Source organism: Acinonyx jubatus, chromosome C1 (genome assembly GCF_027475565.1).
Source record: "Acinonyx jubatus isolate Ajub_Pintada_27869175 chromosome C1, VMU_Ajub_asm_v1.0, whole genome shotgun sequence".
Taxonomy (NCBI): Eukaryota; Metazoa; Chordata; class Mammalia; order Carnivora; family Felidae; genus Acinonyx; species Acinonyx jubatus.
Window position 1 is genome coordinate 79,056,975 of NC_069381.1, and position 26,468 is coordinate 79,083,442.

At 37.2% G+C, this 26,468-nt stretch overlaps 1 protein-coding gene across 14 annotated transcripts in view; it reads left to right on the plus strand.

The window, feature by feature from the left end:
- Positions 1–23,605, plus strand: part of ABCD3 (ATP binding cassette subfamily D member 3) — a 163,833-nt gene extending 140,228 nt beyond the window's left edge. For all 14 annotated transcript variants that reach the window (XM_053214481.1, XM_053214488.1, XM_053214489.1 and 11 more), the window contains 13 exons: positions 1,886–1,955; positions 2,045–2,142; positions 2,259–2,350; positions 3,932–4,023; positions 4,105–4,180; positions 4,308–4,371; positions 9,792–9,869; positions 9,969–10,034; positions 10,131–10,220; positions 10,693–10,812; positions 17,022–17,126; positions 20,110–20,166; positions 22,132–23,605. In XM_053214481.1, coding sequence (XP_053070456.1) covers positions 1,886–1,955; positions 2,045–2,142; positions 2,259–2,350; positions 3,932–4,023; positions 4,105–4,180; positions 4,308–4,371; positions 9,792–9,869; positions 9,969–10,034; positions 10,131–10,220; positions 10,693–10,812; positions 17,022–17,126; positions 20,110–20,166; positions 22,132–22,209 — 1,086 coding nt within the window. In that variant the 3' untranslated portion in view covers positions 22,210–23,605. The remainder of the gene's footprint in view (positions 1–1,885; positions 1,956–2,044; positions 2,143–2,258; positions 2,351–3,931; positions 4,024–4,104; positions 4,181–4,307; positions 4,372–9,791; positions 9,870–9,968; positions 10,035–10,130; positions 10,221–10,692; positions 10,813–17,021; positions 17,127–20,109; positions 20,167–22,131) is intronic.
- The last annotated feature ends 2,863 nt before the right edge of the window (positions 23,606–26,468 follow it).

Below are 26,468 nucleotides of genomic sequence, written 5' to 3' on the forward strand. Positions count from 1 at the left end.
TATTAGTGTATTAAGCCTCCCGTTACAAACATTATTTATTTATTAAAATAATTGTCAGTGTATTTTTAGAGATGCACAGGCGTCTTATTTAGAGATAAATTCTTTGGTTTCTGTAGCATTCTTGAAGATATTATTATGATGATTATTATTTAGAATAGGGGTCGGCAAACTGTTTCTGTAAAAGACAAGATAGTAGATCTGTAGCTTAGGCTTCTTAGACCGTATGGTCTGTGTTGTACCTATTCAGCTCTGCCCTTGAAAAGTAACTCTACACTCTATGTAAATGAGTGGGTGTGACTGTGTTCCAGTAATACTTTATTTACAAAAATACGTGGCAGGCTGCATTTGTACTTTGGGCCATATAGTTGGTTGACACTTGATTTAGGGTTCCAAACATTGTTTCTTGTGAAAACTGTACATACATCAGTTCTTTTCTTGCCATTTGGAAAATTTGAATTCAAGGAATTTTATTCATTCATTTAAAAGATACTGAGTGCCATCTAGGTGCCCATGCTTGTTCCAGGTGCTGGTAATATTGTGGACATGACATACAAAATCCTGCCTGTAAGGAGCTTACATTTAAGTGGAAGTTTGTGAAATTAAGTGTATATTTGAAGTGATTTAAAAAGGTTAAGGAAACTCCTTTTAAATTCCTTATTTCAGAAATTGGATTTTTGCCTTACTTATATTTAATGTGACTGATAATGTGACTGACTTATATTTAATGCTTACTGATAAAATGCATTTAGGGTAATTTTCCAGGGAACTGCTGCTGTTCACCAGCTCACTCTTTACATGGCTTGCTTATTCTTATCCTTAGACTTTAGCCCCAAAGTTAACAGCTTATTGTGCCCTTGCCTTCTCTGGTTAGTCTATGTGAAATGGCCTTCCCGATTTAACGATCTGTTTCTTTAAAAGCATATATTGCAATTTATATTTATCTTATTTGTTTTCTAGTTTGTCTCTTTCATGAGGATGTAAACTCCATGAGCTCAGGGACCTTGTCTGTTTTATTCACTGTTGTATCTCCAGCATTGAACATAGCATATAACACATGGCATTTGGTGAATAAATGTTCCAGTCATTGTACTTTCACAAGAGGTAGTAAGCCACCCTGACATGCATGTAGTGAGCAAGTTAGTCACAGGATAGAAATATCAAGGAAGATGGTATTCCTGGCCAAGAGAACAACAGAAGGAAAGCCTTAAGACAGGAACATGTTTGAGGAACCAGTATTTCTGGAACTCAGAGAGGAGGAGCAGCTTAGATTAAATTTAGGATAGAGCCCAGTGCCAGATCATGCAGGGCCTTGAATAATCTGATAAAAAGGCAGAATACAAAACATTTTTAGATTTGTTATTTTAAGGTACTGCATTTAACTGAGATTAAAGCTACAGACTAGGGCTGCGCAGCATTGATTACATTAGCACTTGGTTCAGATAGAGTGTAATATGATTCTTAGAGAAAGCATAGACCAGATGTCTCCAACTAAAGCAAAGCACTGAGTGCCAATCTAAGCAGCTAGTGTTTTACCTAAATTAGCTCATCCTTCTGTTTTGTTGTTGTTGTTGTTTTAGTTATTGATCATTTTCAGCATATATGTATCTGACCATATTCTGAATACAATATTATGTGCAAATAATACCACATTATCATTTATATGTGATTTCCATTCTGTTTGCATAAAAAGTTTCATAGAGTATTTGTGTGGCATCTACTCTGTGATCAGCACTGTGCTCAAGAAAATGTGATGTACAGTGTAATCAGAGATCGTAGGCACTCTAAATATTCATGGAATAAATCTTATAATTTTTTTATTTTTAGGGTAGATTCATATTTCTATATACGTACAAAATATATATATTTTTGTTTTTGCTTCTGCCAGGTGGAGCACCTACATAATTTCATTTTGTTTCGGTTTTCTATGGGCTTCATTGATAGCATAATTGCCAAATGTAAGTATGCTTTAAAATGGATAGTGGAATGAGATTTGTGGAAAAAGTGAAGTGTTATTAATGTTTCAATCCTAACTGTTTTGTGTCAGATCTTGCCACTGTTGTCGGTTACCTGGTTGTCAGTCGTCCTTTCCTAGATTTGTCTCATCCTCGACATGTCAAGAGTACACATTCAGAACTTCTAGAGGTAAAGTATTAGTAACCGTTGTCATAATAAATGGAAAATTTCAATATAAAAACAAATAAAAGCTGCTTTTTAGTCTTAGAAACATAAGTGAAAACCAATATTTATTTCTTTTTAAGGATTACTACCAAAGTGGAAGAATGCTTTTGCGAATGTCTCAAGCTCTGGGTCGGATAGTTTTGGCTGGCCGTGAGATGACGAGATTGGCCGGGTAAGTAAGATTAGTAATGATGAACAAACAGTTGCAGAGAAGTTTTAAAACTGTGTAATACTTAATGATTGTGCCCAGTTGAGGTTAAGATAAGGGGCAACGAAGTCCCGTTTCCTACTCCTGGAAGCTGATTTAGGACCTTTAAAGAAGATTTTTCTCTGATAGTAAACTTTTCATGTTTGCTTAAGACAGCTGTTTTGAGCCTTCAACCAGGTTAGTGGTTCTCAAGCTGTCTGCTCTACGGACACTAGTATTCGATAAGTTGGGAAATGTTAAGTCATGGCAATCTTTTCTTAATTTACAGAAAATTAAGTTAATGAAGAGGATTTTCGCATTTGAACTTTTTTGTCCTCCTCTGTACTTTTTTTCCCCATAGGTCTTGTTACTGGCAACCTAGCAAAGGATAAACACAGATGAAGTTGATTTTAATGGGTAAAAAGTAAAAAGTCACTTCGTGGTGTCTGTGGCTGCAGTTGTAAATATGGTCATACTGTTAGGTGAAATTGTTCTTAGACCATAAAATGGAATTAAATATTTCAGTATTTTAAGCTCTAATATAAAGGGCTTGGTATGGTGTAAAAAACACCATCATGTAAAAAGTACTTCTGAAGAAATTGGATCACATCGGATCCTTCCCAGACCTGTGACCCATCCGCATGTTTCTTCTTTATTCTTCCTTATCTTCTATGGCAGTTTAGGGCTTCATTGCAAGATAGAGGAGATTGTCTACTGCTATGAGGAGTCTGTTTCTCTTGAGAATGCGGATACTCTTCCTGCTTATTAATAACTTTTCTCATGTCTTTATGGTTCATGGTAGATGGGGTGCTTTTGTTCCTTTGGAAGGTTTCTGCTTGATTTTCACTCTTTTGATTCTTTGATGCAGATTGCTTTCTCTTTGACCATCATGTTATTTTTATTTCCTCAATGTCTTGGCGTTAGCTTTGATTTCTCTCTATTGCCACAGTGATTTCCAGCTAATATTAACACTTCATCTTTTCTCCCTTTTGAAGTAGGAAAGAGAGGAATCTTCCGTATTTGTCCATGTTTATAGGAAGGTAGCAGGCATTTTGGCATACTTGTAATAAATGCCTTCCTCAGACGGAGAAGCTAACTATACTTGGCATTGTAGCTCATTCTAGCAGGAACTTGGTCCATACTTCCTATGTCTAAGGAATGCACTAGTACTAGTCCTTAGTCTACTAGTCTAGTATCTACTACAAACTTCCTTAAAATTCTAGTGGTATACAACTTTCTTGTCTCACCTGTTAAAAGAAGTAACTATGTGTTGAGGTGGGGATCCTATAAAACCTCTTCCCTTATCCTTTTCCTGTTGTCCTACTGAAACATAATAAAGCATGCATACACTATTAGCACTCATACTTTCTGATGATAAGACTTCTTCTTTTAGGTTATTTCATTTAAACTAAATTATAATTTTGGAAACTTGAGTTCAGTTTGAATAAGTTTTGAAGTTACACACTGTCATATGTCATTACATCTCAAATAAATAACAAAAATAATAGAGATATGATGGCCTTTGGAGTTTTCATTAGGACTTTTTTGTATGTGTGTTTTTTTTAGTTTTACTGCTCGGATTACAGAATTAATGCAAGTACTAAAGGATTTAAATCAAGGCAAATATGAACGCACCATGGTCTCACAACAGGAAAGGGGTAAATATGAATGCACTGGGCCATATAGTTTAAATTTTGGCTGACATAATGTGGTGCTTTAATACTTATTTTCCACTTAAGGTATTGAAGAAGGAACACAAGTCATTCCCTTGATACCTGGTGCTGGAGAGATCTTCAATGCTGATAACATTATAAAGTATGTATTGAAAAGTTCTTTAGCACCATAAACATTTGCTCACTGCATAATAGCCTTTCTCTTTCAGCTGCATTTGCTTAGTATTTAATGTAAAATTTTAATTTTTTTTTATCAATTTCCTCTGTAGATTTGATCATGTTCCTTTAGCAACGCCAAATGGAGATATCTTGATTCGAGACCTTAATTTTGAAGTAAGTTTTTAAATGATTGTATAAAAGCTTAGATCAGATTCAGAATGTGAAATGGAAAACTGTTTTCTGAATATTTAAAATAACTGTAAGGCTTGTCTTAGTCTCTGAATCCGCAAAATTGTTTTAAAAAGTAAGTCTTTGAAACACTTAGAAATCTATTTTTCTTAATTGTCAGAACTTTAAAGTTTCCTATATTACTATGAAAAAATCTTTTGCAAATGAAGTCTGTCTCAAGAAAGCGATAGAAGGTATAGTTACTTGTAATCTCTGGTGAGGAATGAATATTTAAACATGCAATATAATTTTATTCAAAGTTAAAAAAAAACTATGGTTTGGTATTGTTTTGACCGTGCAGGAGGGTCTATACCTATACAAACAAAATACAGAATTTGTTATAACTGAAAACATGGAAGAGCAGCACAGTAGCACTGCAGTAACATCTCATGCCAAGTGAATAGTGCTGCTGAGTCAGTGTGGTCTGTTAATCAAATGGGGATATAGCAGATGCTATTAAAAAGAAGAAGCAAAGATGCGTAGTTTTGTGATTTATAAGACATTCCCAGACCTGAGGAACTATAACTATTAGGTTAAATGTCTGTTACGACTTTATGAATAGTTCAGATCTGAAAATCTTGTTGATTAGTAACAAATTCCTATCATGGAGGCTGTCTCCCCAGGTCTAGATATCATTTCTCTAGAACAACACTGTCCCATTGAACCGTCTGCAGTGATGGAAATGTGCCATGTTTGCTTTGTCCAATATAGTAGCCACACTTAAAATTTAATTTTAATAAGTTAGATCTTAAATAGCTACACGTGACTGACCTAGTGGCTACCATATTGGACAGCACAGCTCTAGAATTCTTCTCCACATGCCTACATGAGTGGCCTTCTATAATTTGTTTTATGTGGAGCGTCTTTTCAACTACTTTCACTTTAGAAATGTCTGATAGTTGGGGCCCCTGGGTGGCTCAGTCAGTTAAGTGTCTGACTGCGGCTCAGGTCACGATCTCATGGTTTGTGAGTTCAAGCCCTGCGTTGGGCTCTGAGCTGTCAGCTCAGAGCCTGGAACCTGCTTCAGATTCTGTGTCTCCCTCTCTCTGCCCCTCCCTGCCCCTCACTTTCTCTCTCTCTCCCTCTCAAAAATAAACAAACATTAAAATAATAATAAAAAAGAAATGTCTGATAGTTGATAAAATAAGTATCATTACTGGATTTGTTTTGCAATTGTTATAATCTTCAGCAAGTCCTCGATTTTGTTCCTCTTAGTAATGTATATTTTTTAAGTACATCCCCACTTTCTTTTTAAGGAACTTTAAAAATGAAAAATGTTAGCTATGCAAAGTACTTTGAACTTATTTGACAATGAGTATTATATACTACCATATTTATTTTCAAGCCAGGAAACACAAGAATACATAGGGAAAGTGTAAATATAATTGGTAAATAATGAATGACTCCCAAGTATCCCAGAAGTGTCTCATTTAATTCTTGGTGTGCCAGTCATTGTGGTGTGCTCCCTTGGAATAGTAGGTAGCCACCTACCTGGCTTGATTTCAGGGATAAAGAAGAGCTCAGAACCTCATTTTTGTTACACCAGGGTGAAGGAGGGCCATGGGATTTCTCCAGTGAAGAATCCTCTTGGCCCTTTCTCCTACTTTCCCTCACTTTGTCTTGATGCAGAAATAGATTACACCAACAATACAGTTGTATACTTGATTAAGCATAGTGGAGAATGGATTTGGGATCTATACGTACAGATACACGGAATAGAAAAGATCCCGATTATTGTCTGAGGTATTACCTACTTTGTCACATGGGTATCATGCTAAAGGTGTCACTCTCTTTTTAGTCCTGAAGCCCTTCTTTTTAAAGTGCCTATGTTTGGATTTAATAAACTTCTGGCTAGTCCCTATAGCTTCACTTCTATAGTCTCAGAAAGACCATTACTTTTTGCTCTTATTTTGGTTTCAGTTGGAAAGTCTTTTGAGTCCCTAGTTATGCCCCTGCTTGTGTTTTACTTTGTGACCATGTTTCGTAGGACCTGTGATCTCTCCTGTTGATTCTTATTTTGTTTTCTCTTCCAGTGGAAACTGTTTCTTTGACTTGTGCTCTTTGGGCCTAGTGTAATATATTCCTCTTCTGTCTCTCTCTGAGTTAGGTGTTTTAAGTTAGACTTGGCTTTTTCTCCTTTATTTCTGTCATTTTCCTTAATGTAACCTTCCTTTATTTAACAAACATCCTTTACTTCTTTGTAACCTTTAGTTATCTTCTACCCATTTGGCTTACATAAAAATAAGGATTCCTTTCTCCTGAAAAGAGGCATAATAAAACAGACTTGGCCACCAAAAAATAAATGTTTAATGCTTTATGATTATTTTGTCTTTTGGGTCACCTAATGACAAGATAATATATACCTCTTTAGAATAGGGGATTTTATCCCTCATTCCTTTGTAAACTCCCCCACCACAGATGTATTTATCCATTCAGATGTAGACTGAAGAGACCCTCAGAGATTAAAGACTTGTGGATTATAATGTAGGCATTAAAATAGTACTTTGTAAGTTACTCAGATTTTTACTTTTTTAGTAAGGCACATTTATAATGTTTGAAGAAGTCTGTGAATCTTCATAAGCAGCATACTTTTGTATATTCTCTTTTTTACTTAAATCATATTTATGTGTATAACTGTTTTTGATGAAGTCTTATATCTGGGGGAATATTTTATTGGTAAAAATATAGTGGTACAGAGCACTTGTTGACCCCTTAAACCGATCCTGGAACCTCAGTAATTATAGTGTTATTAAGAACTTCGTAACTATAAAAGGCCATAAGTGAAAGTTACCCTTGTGTTTTAGTCTTCATTTAAGCTGGGGTGGGCGGACATTTTTATAAATCTTTACCATGGAAAAATTATCGCTGGCTTATCATGACTGAGTCATAATCGGAAGTTTGCCCACCATTACCAAAAGCCATGGGGGTAAAGTTATGGCTGAATCCAAGATATTTGAGCATAAGAGAGTGCTTAGAGATGTCTGTAAGTCTAATTATTATTTTTACATGTCATTATAAATTTGGTTTTTGGATTTCCTGGCATATTGCACCAAATAGAGTGGAGAAGTATTGGATATCAGTGAAAACCACAATGAACAGTTAGGAACAGAAGAAGGTCTATATGATTGATATGACTCAAAGCGTAGTAGTGGGGAACCATTTAATTAACAGCCCTGAACTTTAGGAGCTCCTAAGGAATCACCATTTTAGTAAAGTAAAATTACTATATATAATCAGAAATATTCACTATATTCAATTTCACAGGGAAAGGTAATAGGTAATTCCTTAGGAAGTCCATCAAAAAGATTCTTTAAAAATAATTTCTCGGAAAATGGGATAGTTCATTTTTCTGGAAAAATCATTCAGTATAGTTCATTCTCTAACACTGAAGTATGGAAGATGTGGTATTTTATTGTAGATCAGTTATGTGGTAGGCTAGTCATTCTCAACCATTTTTAAAAAGAAGCTCATTCTTTTGTTACTGTGGTAAAATATACATAATGTACAATTTATCCCTTTCTACCATTAAATTTTTTTATTGTGGAAAAATGCACATAACGTAAAATTGACTCTTGTAACCATTTTTTTGTAAACAGTTCAGTGCCATTAAGTTCATTTACAGTGTTGTGCAGCCATCACCACTAACCATCTCCACAAATTTTTATTGTAACCAACAGAAACTCTGGACCCATTAAACAATAATTCCTGATTTCCCACTCTCCCCAACCCCTGGTAACTACTATTCTACTTTATGGATATGACTATTCTAGGGACCTCATATAAGTGGAATCATACAGCAGTTGTCCTTTTGTGTCTAGCTTATTTCTTGAAGTTTCATTCATGTTGTAGCACGTGTCAGAATGTCCTTCCTTTTCAAGGCTGAATCCTATTCCATTGTACGTATAGTCTACATTTTGTTTATCCCTTCATCCTTCTGGGTTGCTGCCACCTTTGGCTGTTATGGCTAATGCTGATGGCTCTGTGTTTCATCAGAGTAAAAGGCAGTCCTTTCAGTGGCTCCCAGTGCCCTGTAGGATTTGCCTGCACTGCTTTCCACCAACCTCTTACTTCTCTCAGCTCTTTTCCTACTACTCCTTCCTCCCTCTCAGTTTTCTCAACCTCTTTTCTGTTTTTTTGACAAGGATACGTACATTCCTGCTTCAGTGCCTTTGAACCAGCTTTTTGTGGGTAGGGTTAGGCTAGAGCAGTCTTCCTCTAGATAAACTCCTAATTTACTCCTTTCAAAGTTGCCCAGTTGTCATTTCCAATGAGTCCTGGTCTGACCACCTTAAAAACGTAACCTCCCCTAACTGCTTCCAAATCTCCTTACCTTGGTATATATTTTTTTCCATAGCACTTATTTTCTAAGATACTATTTAGTTTACTCATTTATTGTGTGTATTCTTTATTTTATGTCTCTCCCACTAGAATGTAAACTGGTACGGGCAGGTTTTGTTTGTTTTGTTTTTTATTCATTAGTGTAATTCCATTACCTAAAGCAGAACCTGACACTGAGCAGTCTGTAAGTATACATTCAATTAAGTAATAAGAACATAAGGCCTCAACAGTTAAAAAAATTTGTCAAAGGCAGGTTCCACAGCTAGAGTAACTCATACCTTTGTTGTCTCCTTTCCTGCTGTGATACATTGCTCTGTAATGTTGTGAGCTGAAATTCTAACCCAGGTTTCTGATTCTTCACAGGGTTGATTAACACTTATATGAGACCATAAGCTCAGAACTTAACCACTCTTGATTACGTTTTTTTCATTTAACTTTACATCATTGCAGAGCGATTTGGTGGCACTTGTAAATATTAATAATGCATATATACTTCTAAGAATCTGATCTGTATAGAAACATTTCTCACCAATGCATAAATTCACTCACTGATTCCAGTTCATTGCAGTATTATCTAAAAGAGCAAAGCAAAATGCAAAAGACCTAACAAAAAGGAGGTAGTTAAATAAATCAGGGTGCATTCTTAGAATGGAATACACTGTAGGCATTTAAAAATAGAATGGGAGGAATCTGAGTATACTGACTTAGAATATTTGTGATATATTATTAAATAATAACATATAGAACATACATAGTATGATTGCTTTTTTTTTTAAAACATATACACACATACTTGTTTTCAAGAATTCTCAAAATTTATAAGCGGCAGTCATTGACTTTTAAATGAAAAAAGTGAGTAAATATTGACAGTAAACAAAAATGAAAGGTCAACCAAACCCTCCACTGCTTCTACCTGTTATCACATTTATAGACAAACTAGAAAGCTTATCGTTAGCAAAGAACAAATTGACTCAAAAGAAATGTTCACTGAGTATATATTCCCTATTAATTCATGGACTGATTTTCAGGTTCGATCTGGGGCCAATGTTTTAATTTGTGGTCCAAATGGCTGTGGGAAGAGCTCACTTTTCCGTGTTCTTGGTGAAGTAAGTACAAATTGGCCTCAAGATATTGTCTTGTTTTGCCATACAATCTACTACATGGTGAAATTTATAATTGCTCCTCTCTCCCTTTTCCTTTTATAGTTATGGCCTCTTTTTGGAGGACGTCTAACTAAACCTGAGAGAGGAAAGTTATTCTATGTTCCTCAGGTAAGACCTTGTTTATTTTGTTATCTTTGATTTAAAGATCTTTTCATTTATTTTTAAAGAATTCACTTATAATGATTTTTGCTCTGCCACTATCAGAGACCTTATATGACCCTTGGAACACTTCGAGACCAAGTGATATATCCCGATGGAAGAGAAGATCAGAAAAGGAAGGGGATATCTGACCTAGTAAGGAAATGCTTATGGACTAGACCTACTGGAAATCCTCCATATCAGATTCTTTATCTTAATCAGTTAAGCATTTTAACTGCCAGGTAGTTTATCCTAGCCTGAAAAGCCTTCTAAAACCTTATCATTAATTATAACTTTCCAAGTTGAGTAAGATGTTAACTACTTTGCTTAAATATGGTTTGGTGAATTTAACCTTGTCTTTAAACTATTACTTTTTTTTTTCATTGCCCTTATCTTTTAATTATATGCAATAGTGTTATTCTCTTTAAGCTACCACATATGTCAAAGTTAGCATAGATAGGAAGTAAAGGATTTAGGGCTATCTTTGTACCACATTCTTTTGTGAAATGTGCCCCTTTAAGTAATATTGGCAGTAGAATTACAGCAATTCTAGTTTAAAAAATAAAGCAAGCTAGAGAATGTTGGTTTACATTAAGTGTGATTTAATCTTTAATCATTTTGCTGAAAGGTACTAAAGGAATACTTAGATAATGTCCAGTTGGGTCATATCCTTGAACGTGAAGGAGGCTGGGACAGTGTTCAGGATTGGATGGATGTCCTCAGTGGTGGAGAGAAACAAAGAATGGCGGTAAGTTATTCTTGGACTACATTGCATGACAGGGCAACTGATTGCTTAGGGTCACTCTTACAGTCCAATATTTTGATTAATCAAGGCGCACAGTTTTATCTTAATCTTTTATTTAGTAAGTATTGTTGAATGGATTAGTTTAAATGATAATAGAAATGCTTGAAAATATATAACTTGCATGTACATTTAGAAGTCTGAAAAATCCATAAATTTTCTAATTATATTACTATCAATTCATTGGGGATTAATTAAAGTTGGGGAAACTTTCCATCACATTGATCCTGGGTTATATGGTAGTCCAAGATGTCTTCTATCTTTTTCCTGTTGACCTCTCACTGAAGCTATTCTTTCTGAAATATCAGAAGTTAGTAGAAATCATCCACTCTAACTTTGTTCCCACTTTATTCTGTTCCTGCCCTGCCCTCTACCATTATGTGTGTCCTGGTTTCAGGGCTCAGTATCTGCTACCCAAAATTATTTAGATTTCTTACATTTTCCTAATATGAAGAAGGGTTTGCAAGGAACTGTTTTAATTTTGTGATTGTCTAAACTTATTCCTGATCAAACTTGACTACAGGACACTGCATATTAAGAGTGATACCTTGAGTACTCTGTTAAGAGGGATAACTTTTAAAGAGTCATTTTCTAACCCTGCATACCATAGTTTGCACAGATCCAGAGGAATTTTTTTTCCAGTGTGTTAACCTTGTGGAAATTAGAACTGTGGCTAAGGAAAAACAGTAAAAGAAATGGCTTATTGCTGAATTGCTTACTCATTATCTTTAGATTCTATTCTCCCTTTTCTGTTGCCTCCTATTCCCTGATACTGCATATTATTTTTCCCAAAACATACCCATTCTTTACGAACTTAATAGTGATTTGTCTGGCTAGTGCTATAGCATAAGATTAATTGATAGAGTGAAGAATGAGTCATAAACAAAAGAAAAGAGATGTCAGCCACACTCAAAATGGAAATTGGGTGGTAGGAGTGAGAATTTGAAGTGATTGGGGTTTCTGGAATCAATTTAGTAGATGACTATAGAAATAACTGCAAGTCAGTAGAGCAAATTTAAATTCTTGTTACCATGACTTCAAAGAAGACGTCCAAGATTCACAAATGGACACAGTATAAATCCAGAGAAAGAAAAATAAATGTGCTGAGCTAAGAACTCTATGTGTAGGGTACAGAAGGGATAGTCCTTCTTTGAAGATAAGACGTTCAAGGTCTGGAGGAGTGAGAGAATATGTTAGGGAGAGGACAAGGGCCAAAGAAGGAGCCCTGTAAAACCAGATGAGCCACTCTGGAGCGCCTGGGTGGCTCAGTCGGCTAAGCATCGGACTTCGCCTCAGGTCATGATCTCACAGTCTGTGAGTTCCAGCCCTGCGTCGGGCTCTGTGCTGACAGTTCAGAGCCTGGAGCCTGTTTCAGATTCTGTGTCTTCCTCTCTCTCTGACCCTCCCCCATTCATGCTCTGTCTCTCTGTCTCAAAAATAAATAAATGTTAGAAAAAAAAATTAAAAAATAAAATAAAACCAGATGAGCCACTCTAGAGTTGGTTGGGAAATGGAGGAGCTTACCCATGACAGGGCTGCACGACCAAGCCATTGGCAGGTGTGTTCTGTGTAGACCAGTGTTTGTAGAACTGACTGTGAAATTTAAAACCGAGCATACTGCTTTGCTACCTTCAAAAGGTTTGTGGGGAGAGAGAGAAGGCTAATGCAACAGATGTTGATGTTGGTAAAGTTGGGCGAAGAGTTTTTGTGTGGTCACTTTACTGTTCCTACAGTTCTGGGTAGGCTTGAAAATTTTCAAAGTAAACAATTGAGGGAAGAGAGGACATAATTTTTATAAGTTATAAAAATTATAATTTTTTAGGAGTAATAAGCTTGAAAGGTCTAACCACCCCAAACAGTGAATCTGTAAGAGTGATGGTTGGTATAAACAGATGAACCAAAAGAACTTTTGGGTAAGGAAAGTCACATTTAAATTTGAGGGAATGGAGTAATACCTTTGAATAAAGGGAGGTCTGGTGAACACATTTCTAAAAGTTCCTTGAAAAACGTCAGTATAAATGTAGGGAAATGAGATTATTATTCCATGATCTTAGTGAAAAAAACCTTAATTATGGTATAATTTTCACAGAGTTCACTATTAGCTGGGAATCTGCTCTGTGCAGGCACTGAGATAGGTGCCTGCCCTTGATAATTGAGTGAGGAGATACAGATGTTCTCAGCTATCTCACACACAAGGCAGTCTTCAGTTACAGCTGTAAGGAAGGTGCACTGGGATAACACGAGGGAAGGATTGGTTTTGCATGGCAAACTCTATCTAACTCTCCTGACAACCCTGTCAGTTAAGGTACAGACCAGGGAAAGCCTTGCAGGCTACTGAGTGGCAGAACGGAGATTCAAGTGCAGGTGGGTCTGACACCAGAATTCTTGCTCTTTTTTTTTTTTTTTTTTTTAAGTTTATTCATTTATTTTTGAGAGAGAGAGTGGGAGCGGGGCAGAGAAAGAATCCCAAGCAGGCTCCACACTGTCCTCGTGGAGCCCGATATGGGGCTGAAACCTATGAACTGTGAGATCATGACCTGAGCTGAAGTCAGATGTTTAACTGACTGAGCCTCCCAGGCGCCCCCAGAATTCTTGCTCTTGACCAATATGTGATACAGCCTCCAGTGTCCAAGTGGACTGTCTGTCCAGGTCCCTTCTCTCACTGTTTGTCACAGTCTCAAGTAACATCTTCCTTACCTCCCCTGCACTTGTTTGGGCCCAGCCATTACCAGCCAGGGTTGCTCTACCCAGTATCGTAAGTTGCAATATCTTACTTCTCTGATTGATAGTTATCTTTCCTACTCCTCTATTCTTGTTCTTCCTATTTAGTAAAGTTTTTTTTTTTTTTAATTATGAAAAAGTATGTATGATAGAAAAGTTGGAATATTTTTAAAGGTATAAAGAAGGGCCAAAACCCCCTTTACCAGAGATACCATTGTCATAAAGTTTTTAGTGTTTTTTAAATCCATTTTTGCAATTCTTTTTCTTTTACCTAATTGGCAACTGTCTCCTTGCTTCAGACACCCTGATATTTTGAATATTGACCCCTCCCTTTTCTTATGATTGATAAGTCTCCTTCTGACTCTGCCTCCTTTCTGTCCAGTACAAACTTAATAATCCAGGTCCTGGCACATAGAAGGTACTCAGGTAGTATTTCTTAAAGGAATGAACAAATGATCCCTTCCCTTTAACTTCCTTTCCCACTTTTTGTTTCCTCTTATTACCTCAACCTCAGCCCAAGAGCAGTTGTTTGCGTTGGCATTTGTGTACGTAGGCTCCTGAGCACAGCGGAAAGATCAGAGTGACGGGGGTTGGTACCGCAACGCTTTCATGGCTTCCAGTCTTCCAGGGGCTCACAGCATGGTCGGGCGATCATTTACTTACTTTTGCCCCCCTCTCTTATTTTCCATGAGTATCATTTATAAACTACCAATCTCAGGCTTTCTACCCCATTGCCTACTCCATGTCTCTCTGCAGAACAGCTCAACTTCTCCTCAGAGGAGAAAGAGAAGCTGTTATGTCAGTGAGATGACAGCTCATTTTTATTGAGTGCTTAATAGATGATAGGCGGTAGGCTAAGCCCTCTCCATTCAATTCTCACAAGTCCCCTGGGGCAGGAACTGCGGAGCACCCCGTGTTTGGAGGAAGGTGAGCTATAGCACAGTGAAGTGTGCTGCCACACAAGGCTGGGGGTGAAGGTGACCACCGAGGCGTAGGCGGTGGCGTGTCCAGCTCAGGTGGCAGTACAGCTGCAGGGGTCATGGACTTATTCACGTCACGATCTCGTACTGTGGGATCAAGTACTGATGGCGGAGTGGGAGAGAGACACGTGAGAAAATCTTTACACGATGTGCTGGGTGTGGTGAGGTAGGTATGCAGAGACTTCCATGGGGACACAGAGGAGGGGCATTTGTGGAATGCCTTTAGATAACCAATCCTCTTCATTGAGCTTGCACTAGGCTGCCCTGACCTCCCTCATTCTGTCTGGAGGCTATGTCATCCTTCCTCTTGAGAAAAGCTCAGTGTCTCTCTCCTCTGACTTTATCGTATTCTTTCCTTCGGTTATGCACATGTGCAGACACACACCCTGTATTCAATCTCTTCCGGTCCTTCTCTTTCAGAAAGACATTCCAGGTCTCCCTGATCTAAAAGGCAAACTCAGCCTTAACCTCTGTCGTCTGTACCTTTCATTCTCTGCACAGCTGAACTTCTTCATAGTCTATACTTAATGCTTCCCCTTCCTCACCTCATCAAATAGATACAAACCCCAAGAGAGCTGCTTATGTTCTGGCCATTAATTTATCAAGTATTTAAATGTTTCCTTCATGCAAATATCGAGTGTACAGTAGTGATTAAAATAATCTCTGCTTATGCCTCGAGGAGTAGACAAAGAAACAAGACAACACACAGTTCAAAACCTATGAAGCACTGCAGAGATGTTAAGGAGTGACCCGCTTAGGTTGTGGGACAGGGGTCAGGGTAGGTTTGAGGAGGTGGTCTAAACAGAAATTTCAAAGATGCGAGAAGCAGAGTGCGGTGCGGTGTTTGAGACATAAGAAAAATGACATGTGCTAAGCCTCTCTGGCCTTAGACACCTTGTGTCCTGGTCATACCTTGGCCAGAATGTGGAGGTTAGAAAGTAAGTAGAAATCCGATTATGCAGGGTCTGTGGGCCATGCTAAGGAGTTTGGGTTTTGTTCTTAGTGAAGTGAGAAGTTGTTGAAGGGGTTTAAGCAGAAGAGTGAAATTCTTGGATTTACATTTCTGAAGAATCCTTCTAGTTACAGGGAAAATGGATTGGAGAGGAGTGAAAGAGGAACTAGGCCATTTGTGGTCCTCTAGGCAGGAGAGGATTGTATTCTGGGCTGAGGGCATGATTTTGGAGATGCAGTAAAGTGAATGGACTACAAAAGACTGAAGGACTTACTCGAATGGACTAAAAAAAATGAGGGGTAGGAATGTGGAAGGAAGGAGAAGAAGGGAAAGATCAAGGAGGACTCATGGCCTTCTAGGTTGAGCAGCTGTTTGATAGTGTGATTTGCTGAAATGTTTAAGATGGGGGTGGAGTACATGAATGGATTTTAAGGGGAAAATCAGATAACTAAATAGAAATATCAAAGAGGAATATTTATATATCAGTCTCGTGATTAGAAGAGAAGGATGGGCAAGAGATACATATTGAGAGTTTACAAATGTAAATAATACTTGAGATAATGAGATTCAATGACATCACTCAGACAATGTAGGAAAAAGAGGAGAGGACTTAGGAATTGGCCCTGAGGAACCCCAACATTTAGTGGTCCAGCAGAAAAGAAAATGCTGGAAAAGAAACTGAGGAAGCAGCCTAAGAAGTGAGAAGAAACGTTAAGACTATGGTTTCACTGTTACTTTCTCAAGAAGGAGGAAGTGGTCATCTGAGTTGCATGTAGCAGAGAAGATAAATTGGGTAAGGATGGAAAAGTGTCCATTGGTCTTGCAACATGGCGATCATTGTTGGGGGCTGATGACCAGCTGGAATATCTGTTAGACAAAGGATCAGGGTAAATGATTCCCAGAAAATAAAATACGTATGGAAAATAAATGAGCACATGTTCAGCATTTTTGCCAATCAAAGAAATGGAAGCTGTAACGATCTTGATGTTAATTTTTACTTACAAAATTTGCAGAGCCTTTAAAAAATGAGCACACCCAGTACTGACCTCAGGGATATAAAACAGGGGCAATCAAAAATAATTGGTGGAAATAGTAATTGGCAGCTTAATATCAATTGCCATGACTAAGGTAACAGAATATTTAGAAGTAAACACTATTTGCACTTGAGCCATCTAGAGTCTGAATTCCAAGATTTGGTTACAATATATACCCTCTAATCTTGTTTAGAGAACTTTCTCTGATAGTTTAAAACTCAACTTCATTTCACATCACAGCTTAAATGTTTTGATGAACTCTTAACAGTATTTCCCATGTGTTACATTTTCCCCTTTGTTTGGGAAGACAGTAAAAACAGGTTTTTTGATATTGTTTCTGTTTTGGGAAAACATTTTTTGAGTTAAAATAATTTTTGCACTTCTTTTACAAGACTAAGTGTAAATCTAGTTGAGCTTACTAGTTTTTGCATGTTGTGATTACACAAAATATTTCTTTCTGTGCTTCAGATGGCAAGGTTATTTTATCATAAACCCCAGTTTGCCATTTTGGACGAATGCACAAGTGCTGTGAGTGTGGATGTGGAAGGCTACATTTACAGTCATTGTCGAAAGGTAAGCACTTTAGGTTCTCAGTTTTAGGGTTTGTGTCATTCTTCTCTGTGTACTCTGTGTCCAGCGAAATATCTTTCCAAAGAGAAGATTTCAAGTTATTAAGTAACGAAATTACTATCAAAGAAGGATGTATCCACTGTAATAAAGATTTCAAATGATAATTAGTAGATATGAATAAAAGAAAAAGAATTGTAAATGATTTCTGTATATAATTCTTTAGCCGTATCTTAGATTTGAAACAAATAGTATATTTAAACTTACTTCCAACTTTCTTACCAAAGTTTCTTTTGGTAGCCCTTTCTTTAAGTAACTGTTGAGTGGTTACTAGCAGTATATCCTAACCATTCGCAGCATTGTGTAAGTCAACGAAGTACAGGAGTCTTTTAACAACTTGTAGCTGTTCTTTGGGGGTTTATAGTACATATAAAAGGTCATATCGCATATTTACAGTGTGAATTCCTACCCATCAGTGTTGGTACTAGCAGCAGCAGCATCTCCTGGGAACTTGTTAAGATGCAGACTCTCTGGCCCTACCAAGTCAGAGTCCACATTTTAACAAAATTCTCAAATGCACATTAAGGTTTGAGAAGCATTGGCATGATGACAAAGGAATGCATGTGCTACATTCATCTTTGTAGGAAGATTTTCATTACTGATTTTATTTCTGTAATGGTTTGTTTTCTATTCTTGAATCCGTTTCAGTCATTTATAATTTCTCTATGTATTTGTTCATATAAACTTTCAGATTTATAGGTATTGGAGGTATTTATAGGTATAGTCCATTTGATCAATGATTTAGAGGCTGGTAGTTTTGACCACGCGACTTCCCCTTACATCTAGTTGTAGGCTGTGAGTCCCCACATAAGATGTGATTCTCCTATAAAGCATAGATTCCATTTAAAAGAAAAAAATTCTTATGGGACTCCCAGTTGATAATTTAACTTATACTACTGTAACAGCAATTGAATATGCATAAGTATGAAATCAAGTATGAGCCCCTTGAACTTAGAGCTGATTTACAGCCACAAAACTAGTAAATTCACAAATTAAGTACAGACAAAACAGAGTTTCAATTTGGTAACATTAAAGAGACCTCTAAATACTGTTTTGCTGAAACCAAACCACTGGTTTAGGATTTAATTATGGAAAGATACAGTCTGAGGTCCAGATCTTATATTTTGAATTTTGTTTATGTATCTTCAGCAATTCTAACAAAAAGAATGCTTTCATTAAGTTGAGATCTGATCCAATTATTGTGGAATCATAAGAATAAATAATTTCTGAAGTGAGCTCTCAAAGATTAAATAAATGTTGTACCACTGAAATGTATTTTATTAGTAACTTATTTTGTCATGCAGTTTCTGACCAATTTGAGAACCTTTCCACGTGACATCCAAAGTCACGGCACATTAAAAGCTTTAAGTGCTGTCACTTTAAGTAATCACTTGGTACCAGCAGAAGTATAAATCCAGACTTGGGCACTTAAATCTCATGTCGAAATGATCCGGAATGTACTTAGGCTAATTTTTAAAAAATTATCAAAATGAAAATAAAATTAGAACTCATGATGGAATTTTCTGGATATTCTGGCATTTATCTCTGTCAGCCTTGAGAGATCCATTTTAGGAAACCATGATCTAGAGCAGAGTTTCTCAGTCACCACTCTTCTGACATTTTGGGCTGGGTAATCCTTAGTTGTGGGGGGCTCTCCTTTGCGTTATAGGATATTTGGCAGCATCTCTGACCTCCATTCATTAGATGCCAGTAGCTCTCTCAGTTGTGACAATCAAGAATGTCTCCACGACATTGCCAAGTGTCCTCTAAGGGATAAAAATCCTCCCGTCCCCAGTTGAGAACTACTGATCCAGAGCATCTGTAGTTATATTGATTAGTGTTTTGTTTTTAATCTTTATTACAGTCTAAATCTTTATGTACAGTTTAAAAACCAGTAAGCTTTTTGGGGCGCCTGGGTGGCTCAGTTGGTTAAACGTCTGACTCTTGATTTTAGCTCAGGTCATGATCCCAGGGTCGTGGGATTGAGCCTCCCCCCGCCCCGCTCCCATGTTGGTCTCGAGCTGGATGTGGAGCCTGCTTAAGATATTCTCTCTCTCTTGCTCTCATTCTCTCTCTCTCTCCCTCACTCCCTCTCTCCTTCCCTCCCTCTCTCCTTCCCTCCCTCTCTCCTTCCCTCCCTCTCTCCCTCCCCTTCTACCTCTCCCCCACTCATGCTCACGCTTGCTCTGCTCTCTTGCTCCTTCTCTCTCAAAAAAAATTAAAAACAAAATAAAAAAATGAAAACCAATAACCTTTTAAAACCACAAGATTTTTCATTATTTTGCAGCAAGCTCAACTGGGTAGCCAAACCTTGCCTAAACTAACAAAAGATATTTAAACTCTTAGACGTCTCAATGTCAGTGTTCTTACATGCTGCCACAGAAACATTCATGTGTTTAATTACAGAATTCTTTCCCAGAACCCTCCGGTGATGATACTACTACTTTTCCAAAATCTGAATTCCAAGACCTATTCCAAAACAGGGGTTCCAATAAAGGATTATGATCCTGTATTTGAAAAACAGATGTACTGTAGACAACACTGTATTATATAGATTTAATTTTCCTGATTTTGACCTTTTGCTATTTTAACTGTTCTTGTACCCTTTTCATATATTTTTCGCAGTAAAATAGGAAATGTGTTGGGATGTATATTTTCTGCTCCATACAAAATAGTATACTTAATGCTAGTACCTGTTGTTTTTTTATTTTTAAAGACTTTATTGATACCTGTTTGTTTTTGTTATGTGGTCAATGGTCAGTACTTTGCGTTACCTTGAACATCGGCGTCCGTTGTAATTTTTTCTCTTTCACATTGATTTTTAACTATAGCTTCTGAAGACAGTCATTTTAATAGCTTAAAAATATATACTACTTTAATTTGTGATTCTGTGTTATTGATGTAAACCTAAATCATTTTCTTCTATTAGGTCGGCATCACCCTCTTTACTGTGTCACATAGAAAGTCTCTTTGGAAACACCATGAGGTTTGTATTTCTTAACATTGAATGGTATAGGGGAATTTTATCTTATTTAAATATGTGCATTCAGGTGGTTATATGCTTTTAGATTTCTTGGTGTGTGTTCCCTTTTAAATACATACCTTGAAGTACAAAAGGTGATTCTATTTCAGGTATATAAAATAAAATCGTTTTTTCTTAAATATTATTGTAGTTGTCAGTTTTGAAAGTTCTAATACATATAAACAAGCCTTCATTGTATTTGAGAGATACTAGAAAACCACTTGTGGTTCTCTCTTTTTATAAATGACTGTTGTATAATAACTGACTAAAATTTACACACCCTTATCACAGCTATTGCTAAGTAAAGTTTTTCTCACTACCCAGTATTGGCAGGAGGGGAAAGAGTCTCGAGGATTAGATGGCAGAAGGTTTAGGGACATTTTTAGTGAGATCATGGCTATAAAGGGGAAACTGAATAATGTCGGCTATGTTTACCATTGCACTGTAACAAAATAGAATCATTAAGTAGTCGCTATAATTTACACAGAGATTGCGTGACGTTTGCACTGGTACAATACCCTATTTATTCTGGTGCTTAAGCAGAGCCATTCTCGGTGTGGCAGTTCTTTTCAGCTCTTGATGTAAGGTGATCACACCCCAAACTAAACCCTGTTGATTCATTTTCCCTCCCTCCCTACTTTCTTTTTCTCTTTCTTCCTTCTTTTTCTTCCTAAATGATACATTTTAGGTAGAAGAACGGGTTTGAGAAAAATTAGAACAATGGTATAGGGTATCTTGTGCCTTAAAATACATACCTCATGGAGCAGCGTTTTCACCAAGTACTGGGCTACATAAATGTCCTTGAGGGTTACAGAGTACTGTCTTTACCCCCAAGAACCTTATGGTTTATGTGATCGTGTACAAATGATCAAATGAAGAGCATGGGATTTAAAGTCAGAAAACCTGGGTTTAAGCACCACTGTTTCTGGCATCAGTTGATTCCTTCATTAATAAAGTTTCTTATCCTTGCCTTCCTGTCTCCTAGATTACCATGAGGATCAGAGAGATAGCCTCTATGAAAGTGTTTTGTGAAAAATAATGGAATTCTGTATAGCTGCTTGACTTTTAAAGATTCTTTTTATGATCTTATGACATAATTTGACCATTTTTTCATGAATGAAGTGAGAAAGTGAATAACAAAGCAGTTTAAAAAATGTCCAGGCCTTTGTGTTTTCTCAGGGGTTCATAAACATTACAGCCAGAGGGCTGTGAGAGGACTTGGGCTTGATTTCCCCTCTTTTTCTGGTGGTGCACACAAGCAAAAACATCAAGAAGTGATTATGTGAAGGAGGGGTGACACGTTACGATGTCAGAGGCCACAATAGCTAAGAAATAACAACATAGAAGACGGAAAAACAAGTCCTTTTTGTAAATAAAAAGCCACTAAATAAAACAGAAGCCTTTGTAACTGCCGTCCTAAGTGTCTTCAGTGGATAGGGTATATAGGAACTCTGTATAGCTCTTTTCCTCCTCTGCTAAGACCAAGAACTAACAAAAGCCTTGAGTTAGAGGTCCCACACTGATCCAGGAAACCAGATAAAGGAAGTATTCAAGACTGCCCTGTTGATCAGTGTGTTTTTACACAACCAAGATCAGATCCTTGTTTTTGTGGAGTTACAGAAGCATTCTGATTTGTAGGAGGCTTATACATTTGGTTCCTTCAAGATAATAAGGAATTCTGGTATTTTAGTTCTCATAAAGGAAACTACTATATCCACTCCAAGCAGAATTATATTGTTGCTATTTTTAAAAAAGATAAGACGTCTTCATTTAGTCTTATTACCTTTCTGTGTATAAAACTTTTGACAGTTTTAGTAAAGCTTAAAGTAATTCCCAGTCGTACTCTTGCATAATAACCTCTACATAAATTGCTGACAAAAAGGAAATTCTCTTAGTCATTGATTTTTCTCCCCTGCTTCTTTCCTACAGTACTACCTGCATATGGATGGGAGAGGCAATTATGAATTCAAACAGATAACAGAAGATACAGTTGAGTTTGGCTCTTAGAATCCAGAGAGCTGTACTGCTTCAATGAATTCATTACAGAACACACTTAGAAATATACAGTACATTGTAAAATAAAGTTGAGCTTGTTTGTTTTTAAACAAAGCAACAAATTAGCTATGAAATGATTGAGAACAAGTTGTTACAATTAATATTATATAGGAGATTGCTAATTGTGTATATGTTGGTTTAATTATTAATATGTACTAAGAATGTCCTTATTCTTGTGGTTAAAAACCTGCCTAAATTAAATTGGGCTTAAATCAGTGTAACCTGATTCATCCTGGGATGTAAACCATTTGAAGTCAGCTAATTTGACTTTGATGGCTCTATCTTTTCCTTCAGTGAAGAACCCTATTAAAAACTGGGGTCATCATTTATCCTGTTCTAACAAGATAGTTTTGAGTTTCATTTTCTTGTGCTCCATGGTAGTGGGAAACAAATCAGTGTATTATCAAAATGTACAACATCAATGCATAATAGCATTTATTACACGGTGGCAGATTTCTTTAGCTGCCACCACTACACTCATTCCTTGTATATGTGTCTTGGGGTACATTTGACTCCAGGAAAGCCATTTGAATTTTCTTTGGCTAAATCATAAATGTGCCCCTCTCAATCTGCAGTATTGAGTTGTTTTGAGGGTTCTTTGTGGTGATATAACAAAAATTTATGTGCAGTCTTGCTTACAAGGGGTGGTTACTATGTTTCACACCTGATCTTCCCAATGTTTGGGATATTAAAACACAAAGTCCTTATATATCAAGCTCAAGGTCTTTAAGAGTGTTAGATTTTTAAAAAGAATCGGATGGATTTGTGTATGGTAGAAACCCATTCATTAGAAGTATGGTGGTTACACGGCATTAAACTCCGGATGAGCCATAGGAATGCACTACAGGAAGTAATGCACTGAGTATGCAATGTTATCACTGTCTTTGACCGTGATTTTATGTTGGAGAAATATGTTATAAATGATTATGCACATGGGTGAATTATGTTTCTTAGGCACTGGTTTATCTCTGTGAATCTTGAATAGCTTTTTTATATTTGGGTTATTATGTTGAACTATCCTAAGAGAAATTGATTTCAGCTCACCAAACCACATTAATGACTTGTATTATTTGCACAGGGAAAACTGAAACTGAATATTATCAATAAGCTAGATATGAAATCAGTTTTATCAAACTAGGGTTTAGAAAGGGGCGTTTTATATTCTTATTTCTGTATAACCGATTTTGGTTTTTTGCAGAATTAACTATGAGAATCACCGGCTACCAAAGTAAAACTTGATGTACTGATTCCATAATACATAACTTTCAGTTTTTACCACTCTCTTTGGCAAACTTGTATACTTACTTATTTTCTGTTCAGATTAAAAAGAATCAGATATCCTGTACAACCTTTGCTTGTTCTTTTTATTCTGCTATCTAAAAACTGGGTAGTTCATACATAGTTCATATAATCTTGACTTGAAAAACACAAAAATAAATTGACATTCAGAAATCTCTTTTAGCAGCCAATGTCTCTTTTAAAAAAGTTTTGTTAAATTTGATTTTAACAGAATGAATTTCTCTTTTAGAAAAACCACCATAACACCTTCAGTGTATCAGGGCACCTGGCTGGCTCAGTTAGTAGAGCATGTGACTCTTGATCCTCGGGGTCATGAGTTTGAACCCCACGTTGGATGTAGAGATTACTTAAAAAAAAAAAAGTTAAACTACAAACTTTAGTGTACCTCACAAATGCTGCCACATAACCAGGAGACCTTAAAAGATATCAGTCCTGGGAAAGATTTTAAGTTACGGAGGAAATTTTAGATTTTCAGATTTCAAGATTACCCTAAACCTACTAATAGCTGCCTCCTAATCCCTTCTGTAATGGATGTTTACCATCAAAAAAACATTGTTTTTTTTTTTAAATTTTGTCTTCCTTTTAAAGTTTAACAAACATTTTAAAGCGCCTCACCATTTGAGGCATGGAGGAATATCCTTCTCCTGGAGAATCACCATTACATTAACATAATGATGGTTCTGAGAAGATCTACAATAAAGAAACCAAACATTCCTAAAACATGATTGAACAGGGAACATCTTTTTCATCATAGTTCCTCGTAACATCGACTATAGGCTGCACTGGGAAATAGCAGTTTAGTCTGAAAAATAAGCCAAAGGATAAGTTTTATCCAGGAGCAACATACTATTGCGTACCAAGCGTTATCACTCTGTTCTAACACCAAGCTTCTAGTTTTCATACAACAGAAAATAGGGATGTAAACAACTAAGGTTGTTTGCTATGCATTAATGGAATAAACATGTATCTAGGGTTTGCCTTTGCAGGGCAGGAAAAATGTTACCTTCCCCTTCTTTGGGTTTTTGGCTGGGCCTGAGAATTAAGCTGACACAAGACGGACGAACAGGAAAGAAACCTTTATTTAATACAAGTTTTCGGTGGCATAGAAGCCCTCATAAGGAGATGACCCAAAGACGTGGCATAACCTAAAGGCTTTGATACTGGGTTGAACAAAGAGAGGCAGCTGTGGAAAAGCAGATAAGTTATGTGAGGAAGCCAAGAAAAAAGGTTTTGTATAGAATTCTCTCAGTCTCAACATCCTGCCCTTGAATGAGGATAGTACTTTCCTTTTGGTTGAGGGAGGACATCTTCAGAATGGGGAGGACAAGTATTAGCTTGTTTTCAGAAAGAAAAAGGGCAGAGTCAAAGTGCCCTTCTTGTACCTGTTTTTTTTTTTCTGTGTCTTTAGATCGCAACTGTCGTTATGCCGAAGTAAGCATGTCTTGGAGCGGCATATTTTGCCACCCTTCACCTTTTTCCTCCTCTCCTAATGATTAGCATTTGACTTAAAACTAGTGATACTATAGGTTGTATCATTTCCTTATGTAATTTTCACACTTTTAAAATTGGTGTTTAAAAGTGTAGTTTGCCTAAGGGCGGAGTGAATTGTCTTCTGTCAGATGGACTTGAGCATTGTTAGTTGTAGGAAACTGTTTACATTTTTACCTACACCAGTCATTTTTCCTTTGCAAGTCATTGAAATGTTCTGACCTATAAACATGCATGTCACTTGGAAAAAATCTACCAAAAATTACTGAAAAACAGTCCCCTCCTCACCCCTAGAGGCAACCATTTTTAATTGTTTTGTGGTAATTCTTATTTTTAAAATAATATGCTCTACAGCTACTTCTAGATTTATCAATTTTAAAACACTTCCTATTGCCCATTTTGTCACTGGCCCTGAACTCAGGACTGACCTCCTGAACTCAAACTCCTAGAAGCTTCTGCCTCAGTCATACTTTTTGAAAACTAACTTAAATGCTGGAACAGAAAAAAGAAAAATCTGAAGAAGACACCTTAGCAGATGAATCAAAAAATGCTTCAGCCTCATTATAATGGTAAAATCCCCTGAATGTTCATCCCAAGCCCTACTAACAGGAGCCTGTCTTCTCTTGTTCAGGGGGTCACTGCTTTGGAAATTACACCCTGTGATCTCATTGTTTGTGCACATGAGGACCTTGTGAGGCAACTCCCATCTGGTGCAGTCTGTCTATAGGTCACCAAGAAGCGGACCAACTTTGGTCCCGTAACAGATTTGGTGACCCAGATGACACTCTCGTCCTTCTGAGGTTCTATATTTCAGTTCCCTGGTTTCCCACGGGCAGAGCAGTGGGTAACAGCAGCTGCCCAGGCTATTGGGGCCAAGCGAGGATTCTTTGGGGGGACTCTCCCTTGTTGGTGCCTGTGTTACCCTACAGCATAGAGACGAGGCTGGACCCAAAAGTCAAAGCCACCTGCAAGGTTTTAACAGGTGTTACAGGTCTAGCTGAAGGGAGGTACCTTATAAAGAGGGAGGCTACGCTTACATAAATTTCCCGCTCCAATCCAATCCGCTAATAAGAGAAAAAAAAGCCACCTCATCCTGATTGGTTGGAAGGGCCGTGTCCCTACCGGTCGATATTGGCAGGCAATTCAGGTTGGCACTTTTGGGAGCGAGAGTCTTCTGTGTTAAGCCAGACTTGTATATGGGGCCACGTCGTGGTCACAGTCTCCTTCTGCTCTGTAACAGAAGCAGTTTAACAATAACAGCCCCAGGTGCATAAGGTTTTTCACTTGGAGCCTGTTCCATAGTCCCTAACTGTCTCAACCTGTGTTGCTGGAGCGGCCTCACTGCCCCATTGGGAGACCCAGCAGCTACACTGAGCCTTCTGTTCAGAAGATCCTTCCACGGAGGTAAGTGGTGCTGATCCCAC